Source organism: Dipodomys ordii, unplaced genomic scaffold, assembly GCF_000151885.1.
Source record: "Dipodomys ordii isolate 6190 unplaced genomic scaffold, Dord_2.0 Scaffold174, whole genome shotgun sequence".
Classification (NCBI taxonomy): Eukaryota; Metazoa; Chordata; class Mammalia; order Rodentia; family Heteromyidae; genus Dipodomys; species Dipodomys ordii.
This window is the reverse complement of record NW_012267390.1, coordinates 255,236-262,829: the sequence shown is the minus strand read 5'-3', so window position 1 is coordinate 262,829 and position 7,594 is coordinate 255,236. Positions and strand designations below refer to the sequence as shown.

The following is a 7,594-nucleotide window of genomic DNA, read 5'->3' as shown; positions in this document are numbered from 1 at the left end:
GGGCTGTGTCGTGGAGCGTGGGTGCAGAGCGTGTGGAAGGCGGGCTGTGTCGTGGAGCGTGGGTGCAGAGCATGTGGAAGGCCGTGTCGTGGAGTGTGGGTGCAGAGCGTGTGGAAGGCCGTGTCGTGGAGTGTGCATGCAGAGCGTGTGGAAGGCCATGTCGTTGAGTGTGGGTGCAGAGCGTGTGGAAGGCTGTGTCATGGAGTGTGGGTGCAGAGCGTGTGGAAGGCCGTGTCGTGGAGCGTGGGTGCAGAGCGTGTGGAAGGCCGTGTCGTGGAGTGTGGGTGCAGAGCGTGTGGAAGGCGGGCTGTGTTGTGGAGCGTGGGTGCAGAGTGTGTGGAAGGCGGGCTGTGTTGTGGAGCGTGGGTGCAGAGCGTGTGGAAGGCCATGTTGAGGAGGACCTGTAGGATCCCTGGTGGTCGTGGGAACAGTGCTGAGTCTTCTTGGCTGCTCTCCTCATGGTTGGTCTCGTTGTAGGGGTTTTTCTGCCAGACCGAGGAGGACTTCAGCGACTGGTGCCAGCAAGTCAAGAAGGTCTGTACCTGCCCCGTCCAGAACCAAGCTGGGGCCCCTGGGGACACAGGTGGGGTCGGCAGGGCAGCGGCCTACCCTGGGCATGAAGCCCTGGCTCGCCACCCTCCCCCTGCCCCACAGCCGGGCGGGGGCGGCACGCACCTCCCCGGGACGTGGCTTCTAGCCCACTCAGCTCCCTCAGGGTTGTAGGGGACGAGCTGCCCGAAGCTGCCCTTCCCCCTCCGCTCAGGCCAGGCGTGTGTGGTGACACCAGGTGTGCACGTCAGTCACTGTTGTGTTAATGGAACGGGTAACAGTCAGACCTGTGCCGCGGCCAGCTCCCACACCCCGGGGACGTGCAGCACTGCGGCTGTGTCTCCTAACTGCCTCTCACCGACAGCTGTCACTGCTCGGAGGTGCCCTGCCCATGTTTGAGCTGGTGGAGCAGCAGCCTTCCCACCTGGCCTGTCCAGACGTCCTCAACCTGTCCCTCGGTGAGTGCGAGGCTGCAGGCAGTCCGGGTGGGATCTCTGTGCATCTCGTACCCCAGATGTTGACCGGCTTGTCGTTGGTCCTGGAGGGCTGTGTGGTCCTCAGGGGCAGGCTGGTGGGGCCATCTGTGTCACAGCGTGGCGTGTCTGCTAGCTTTGAGCCACCCACTCCTTTCCCCGCCCATCCGAGGCCACCTGCCCAGCCAGGGTGCTCAGGCTCGGTGGTGATGCCGTCTCCTACCGGAGCCGATAGCCAGGGCGGTCCCGACCCCTGGGACTGGCCAGGGCACAGACCGAGACAGAGCGCCATGGCTGGCCTCAGGCCGATTGTGTATGGCAAGGTTAGTCCTCAGCCAGGACATCTGTGTGTGTGTGTGTGTGTGTGTGCATGTATGCGTGTGTGCGCGCACGCCTCTTGTCCTGCAGGTGTGAGGTGTCACCTGGGTCTGGGCACACCTTCTGTGTGTATGTGTGCGCGCACATGTGTGTGTGCACATGTGTGTGTGTGTGTGTGTGTGCATGTGTGGGGGGATCCTGTGCTGCAGGTATGAGGTATCACTGGGTCTGGGCACACCGTGTGTGTGTGTGTGCGTGCGCATGCGCGTGCATGTGTGTGTGTGTGTGTGTGGCTCCTGTCCTGCAGGTGTGAGGGTCTGGGCACACCCTGTGTGTGTGTGGGGGGCTCCCGTCCTGCAGGTGTGAGGGTCTGGGCACACCCTGTGCATGCGTGTGTGGGGGGGCTCCCGTCCTGCAGGTGTGAGGGTCTGGGCACACCCTGAGTGTGTGTGTGTGTGTGGCTCCTGTCCTGCAGGTGTGAGGGTCTGGGCACACCCTGTGTGTGTGGGGGGGGCTCCCGTCCTGCAGGTGTGAGGGTCTGGGCACACCCTGTGCATGCGTGTGGGGGGGGGCTTCCGTCCTGCAGGTGTGAGGGTCTGGGCACACCCTGAGTGTGTGTGTGTGGGGGGCTCCTGTCCTGCAGGTGTGAGGGTCTGGGCACACCCTGTGTGTGTGTGGGGGGGCTCCTGTCCTGCAGGTGTGAGGGTCTGGGCACACCCTGTGCATGCGTGTGGGGGGGGGCTCCCGTCCTGCAGGTGTGAGGGTCTGGGCACACCCTGTGCATGCGTGTGTGGGGGGGCTCCCGTCCTGCAGGTGTGAGGGTCTGGGCACACCCTGTTTGTGTGTGGGGGGCTCCCGTCCTGCAGGTGTGAGGGTCTGGGCACAGCCTGTGCATGCGTGTGGGGGGGGGCTCCCGTCCTGCAGGTGTGAGGGTCTGGGCACACCCTGAGTGTGTGTGTGGGGGGGCTCCCGTCCTGCAGGTGTGAGGGTCTGGGCACACCCTGTGCATGCGTGTGGGGGGGGGCTCCCGTCCTGCAGGTGTGAGGGTCTGGGCACAGCCTGCACACACCCTGCCCCCCCCAGGAGCCAGTGCCCTCGGAGGCCGGGAGGGCTGCGGCGCCAGAAAGGCCTGTTGGGCTTCTCCCCCTCTTCCCGCATCTTCCTGTCCTGTTCACCCAAGCAGTCCTGGAGCACTCTGATGAGATTTCATCCTGTTCCTTCCAGATTCTTCTGATGTAGAACGACTGGAAAGATTCTTTGACTCAGAGGATGAAGACTTTGAGATCTTGTCGCTCTGAAAACCCTGGTTTGGGATGGCCTCCGTGGCCCTCGCTGGGACATTTTGAGAATCCGGCCCTGCTTTGGGTGCTAGGTGCCACCGCATTCCATCCATCCAGCCCACCCTGCCAAGTGCTGCGTGCCTGGGCTGCTCTGTCCAGAGGGTGCCACTCCGCCCGGGGATGGGGACTGCGCTGTCCCGAGCCTTACTGCTTGGAGTCGCGCTTCTCAGCCCAGAACACACGCCGGGGCTCTCCCTCACATGACGCCGCTATAGAAGCCCAGTGCAGCAGGTCCGGGCCTCCAGAGTTCTCCACTTGACACTGCCAGCCGCGTGTCAGTGCATGGGCTTTGGTCCTGCTTTTTCCTAGTGCCAGTGTCTGGTTTGTATGGAATTAAAGCCCTGTTTGAAGTTGCTCAACACAGACACGAATTTCTGGGGCACTTCCCAGGCCAGAGTCTCAAGACGTACAGGTTGGCACGTACGGAGCAATGGCCACTGTGGCCTCTGCTGTCCTTGCTGGGCAGGGCAAGCTTCTGGCCTGGCTTCTGCCCGGTGTGGTTTACCAAGGGCTACCTCAAAGGGAGAGCGAGGGGGAAAGAATTACAGCATGACTTCTGCCTGCTTTAGGGAGAAAAGTACTCGAGGCGCACGTGGAGATCCAAAGACGAGGCCAGCAAGTGTGGAGGCCTGAGCCACTGGGCACCTTCCGGGGATCCCTCCAGGGGCCGCTGCACTGAGCTGCACCGCCGCTGCTGTTTGCTTGTCACCCAGCTTCCCCTCGGGGAGGGCAGAGCTGCTCTGCCTGTGACACTCATGGTGGGGGCGCGTGCTGCCACCTTAGCCTTCCTCTACACTCTGGCCCTTCTCAGAACTTCTCTCCTGGGTCACTGCAGTTTTAGATGGTGGGGGGGCAGCGGGGCTCCTGGTGTTGGCAGGAGGGCTTGCAGGCCCCTGTGACCCGGCTTCCCAGACGCTCGGGTCCCCCTCTCTATCCAGGGGGCGTGAACAGGAGGCCGCCGGGAGGGGCTGGGAGAGGCACTGTCTGGAGACCCTCTCTTCATTCTGCAGACAGGCTGGGCAGGAACTGCCCCCGCTAGCCCTAGGTGCCCACCAAGTTAGCAGGGGCCACTCTGTCTGCATAATTTATTTCGCCATTCCTCCCTCTCTCCCACAGCTACAGGTGGGTTGGGGTAACAGGTAAGGCTGGCCCATGCCCACCCCTGTAGGGTCCTGCTTCCCAGGTCCAGTGGCCACGGTGCTGCTGTGGCATGGGGTCTCGCTGCAGACGCTGCTGCGGCGCCAGGAGTGGTCTGGTGGACTGCTACCCCCAGAGGTAGCAGAGGAAATGCTTCCTGGAGAGGTTGTTCATTCTCAGTAGTATAGTTTGCGATTCCTAATGCAAATAATAAGTTTCAGTAGAAAACAGTTTGTGTCTATTGATTTTTTTCCCGCTGGTTAGTTTTTAAGTGTGAATGTCTAGCTCATCCCGTCACAGATGGGACACCCGTGCGATAGCCAGGGGAGCCGGCCTGCTTCTGTCCTGCCGCAAGTGTGTCCTCACCTAGGCCCGGGAGCAGGCACCTGCCCTGTGACAGGAGACACGAGGAAGGGCTGTGCGTCTCGGAGGGTCCCGCGGGGTGCGCTGGGGCTGGTCTGGTTTGGGGACGGCAGGGGGCGGGGGGGAGCACAGGCCTCCCGTCTCGCTTGCTGCCTCCACACGTTCTCGTGGTCCTGGAGGCCACCGTCATCCCTCCACCCTTAGGACTGCAGATCTGACCCTGTTCCCCAGCCTGGTGCTGATGGCTCACACCTGTAATCCTAGTGGCTCTGGATCCCACTTCAAAGCCAGCCTAGGAAGGAAAGTCTGTGAGGCTCTTATCTCCAATTAACCACCAAGAAGCCAGAGGTAGAGCTGTGATTCAAGTGTGCTAGCGTTGAGCAAAACAAATGCTCAGGAATAGCACCCAGGCCCCAAGTTCGAGTCCCAGGACCAGCACCAAAGAGTCCCCACATGAGGGGCTGGAGGCCCCTCGCCACGCTCACGGCGGCCCCTGCACAACACTCTGGTGGTGCCGGCCTGCCCGTCACTTCAGCCCTGCTTCCCCTCATGCTGTCCCCAGGAGATGCTCTGAAAGGTTAAGAAGTGAAGGCAATTTAACGTCGTTGGGTTCAGAAAAGCTGCAAGTGCTCAAGCTCATGAGGGCAGATTCCACTCAAAGCCACACCGTCCACACACACATTTTCAGTTCTGTTTTTATTAGTAGGAAACAAGAAGTCCAACTGATAATTTCCAATGATGTAGATCTCAGTGAAATGGCTCAGCCACTGACGTTCAGTGAGAAAACACGTCAGCTGCAGGTTGGAGGCGTGGAAGAGGGCTTTCCCTGGCATGCATGCCAGCTAGGCCTGGATGCACTCCAGCGGCAGGTCGCCAGAGGGGGCTCAAAGGTCTCTGAAGCAGTGAAATCTGAAGAGTGTCTTCTCGCCTTGGGAGGGACTGCAGGACGTGGACCTGGCGCTGGAGCCTGCTTATTTCCACAGCTCCCCAAGTGGCCTCTGCACGGCTCTGAGGATGGCATCCTCAGAGAGCGCGCAGATTTCCTGATGGATGTCCTCGATGCTTTTGGAAGCGTCGACCACCTGTTCAGCAGAGGGTGCAGGAAAAGAGACCCTCTGGCCACCTTCCTCTGCCAGGGTGGCGAGGGCCCTGAACCCCGTCACAGGAGTGCGGTCTGCACCGCTGCCACCACCGACACAGAAGGAAGACCAGGTGCGGCTGCCCGCCGAGCCCCGAGCCAGCCATGACTGCCCCTCAGCTGACAAGTGAGAAAAAGGTGCCGGCTTCCTCAGGGCGGCTGCCCCCGTCCCCGAACCCTGCCTCCAGAAGGGAGCTATACTGTGGGACCTGGCTCAGGAGTTGAAGGCTGTCCTAACTCAGCTGCGCTGCCTGTGCCTTGTGGAGAATCAGAACAGGTAGAAACCTCAATACCAGAAGAAAGCCAGGTGAGGAAATCAGAGGTACATGCCAGTGCTGGGGCCTGAACTCTGGGCCTGGGCGCTGTCCCTCAGCTCTTCAGCTCAAGGCGAGCACTCCCACTTGAGCCACAGCGCCACTTCCGGCTCTTTCTGCTTATGTAGTGCTGAGGAGTCGAACCCAGGGCCTCATGCATGTGAGGCGAGCGCTCTACCACTGAGCTGCCTTCCCAGCCCGCCAGTGCTTAGATATCTCTTCTGCTGTGCATCTGGGGCGGCCCTCAGCTCTGTGGGGCTAAGACCCTTTCCAGCACATTTTGGAAAATCTCTCAGGGCTAAGGCGCATGGAGTCTAAGCATCACTTAGGGCTGTGACCCTATGTGAAGGAAAATACTTCCTCATGTGTACCAACGCCAGCCTTGCTTAGACCCTCCAGGATGGCATCTGGGCCTGCTCACCGCTCGAGAAAATGAGCATTTCAAGGGGAAGGGCACGGTCAACTGATTTTGTTTTTCTTGTGTTGGTCCTGGGCTTGAACTCAGGGTCTAGGCACTACCCCTGAGCTTTCTTTGCTCAAGCCTGGCATTCTACCACTTCAGCAGTTCAGCTGTACTTCCAGCCTTTTGATAGTTCATAGATGTTTCTGCTTAGGCTGGCTATGAGCTGTGATTTCAACCTTTTTAGAACAGTTAGGATTACAGGTGTGCGCAACCAGCGCCTAGCCTGTTATCTGTTCTAGAACATAAGCTGCAAAGCTTATGAGCAAAGATACTACAGTCACAGAGTGTCTACAACGAGTGTGGGCAGTGGGGCCCCGGGCTGAGGCTCTGCGGGAGCTCACGAGACGGTCTGCTGTGGGCAGCCAGTATGCAGGGAAGAGCTGGGGTCGCGGAGAGAACAAGGCATGCAAGGGCAGCGCCCACGTCCCTGGGGAGAAGGGAGGGTGAGGCGGATCTGTCAAAGAACCACCTAGAAGCAGCAGCACCGAAGGGAGGCCCCGTACGGGCACTGGTGAGCTCCAGGCTACGGTCACCCCAGCCTGTGGGGCGCCACGTACAGGGTGGGATAGAGTCCAGCCGTGACTGTGCAGCAGCCCTGGACGGCACTGACCGGGGGCCAGCAGGAACAGTGTGTTCTGTAGACTGAAAGGGCAGTAAGACAAGTCTGAGAACTGACCCCTTCTGACAGCATGACCTGAAAATGGGAACAATACCTAAGCACTTCTGCGATAAGGATGGAAGGCGAAGAGTGTGTGCAGTGGCTTGTAGGACTACACACTCCAAATGATGGCGCCTGTGGCTAAAGCCTTGCAGAGGACGAGATGGAGTAGGCTGGGCTGCTGACTATGGAGAGACGCATGCAAGGGACTGCTCCTCCAACTCTGGCCACAGACAAGGCACCAAGTCTCGATACTTTGAAGAACCACGGGGAATTGCAATTTGCCATCATGGGGCGGGGGTGCCTTCATCCCTCCCCCGCGGCTGGGAAATGCACACTGGAAAACTAGCCTCCACCCATCTGTACAGGTAGACTGACCTTCCAGTTCAAGGTCGTGTCTCTCATGAGCTGCTGGAAACACCGCAGCGCCCGCTCCTGGGCAGCCCCGTTCTCGTACCGTTCGCGGCCAAACTCCCCCCTGGTTGCAGCCTCCCCCAGTTGTAACTGAAGGAACAGGATCAGGTCAGGTTTGGGAAGGCCCACATCCGGCTGCTTGCACCAATCCAAGGAAAAGTTCTGCCAACAAAGAACCCAACAGCAGGCAAAAACAAGCTGAGTGAGGTCTAATCTAAAAGTCGGGGCTGGGAAGGTGGCTCAGTGGTAGAGCGCTTGCCTTGCATGCATGAGGCCCTGGGTTCGATTCCTTAGCAGCACATATGCAAAAAGAAAAAAGCCAGAAGTGGCGCTGTGGCTCAAGTGGTAGAGTGCTAGCCTTGAGCTGAAGAGCTGAGGGACAGCGCCCAAGCCCAGAGTTCAGGCCCCACGACCGGATCAAAAAAAA

The 7,594-nt window shown here is 59.9% G+C and overlaps 2 protein-coding genes across 2 annotated transcripts in view; one reads left to right on the top strand and one right to left on the bottom strand.

Moving 5' to 3' along the window:
* Atg4b (autophagy related 4B, cysteine peptidase) overlaps nt 1-3,035 on the top strand; it is a 22,426-nt gene extending 19,391 nt beyond the window's left edge. Inside the window, exons 10-12 of the mRNA XM_013033669.1 lie at nt 478-534; nt 914-1,007; nt 2,565-3,035. Coding sequence (XP_012889123.1) covers nt 478-534; nt 914-1,007; nt 2,565-2,638 — 225 coding nt within the window. The 3' untranslated portion in view covers nt 2,639-3,035. The remainder of the gene's footprint in view (nt 1-477; nt 535-913; nt 1,008-2,564) is intronic.
* Nucleotides 3,036-5,091: 2,056 nt separating this feature from the next.
* The window catches only part of Dtymk (deoxythymidylate kinase (thymidylate kinase)), a 17,070-nt gene continuing 14,567 nt past the window's right edge, over nt 5,092-7,594 (bottom strand). Inside the window, exons 5-6 of the mRNA XM_013033644.1 lie at nt 7,132-7,329; nt 5,092-5,262 (exon numbers count right to left, since the gene is read on the bottom strand). Coding sequence (XP_012889098.1) covers nt 5,152-5,262; nt 7,132-7,329 — 309 coding nt within the window. The 3' untranslated portion in view covers nt 5,092-5,151. The remainder of the gene's footprint in view (nt 5,263-7,131; nt 7,330-7,594) is intronic.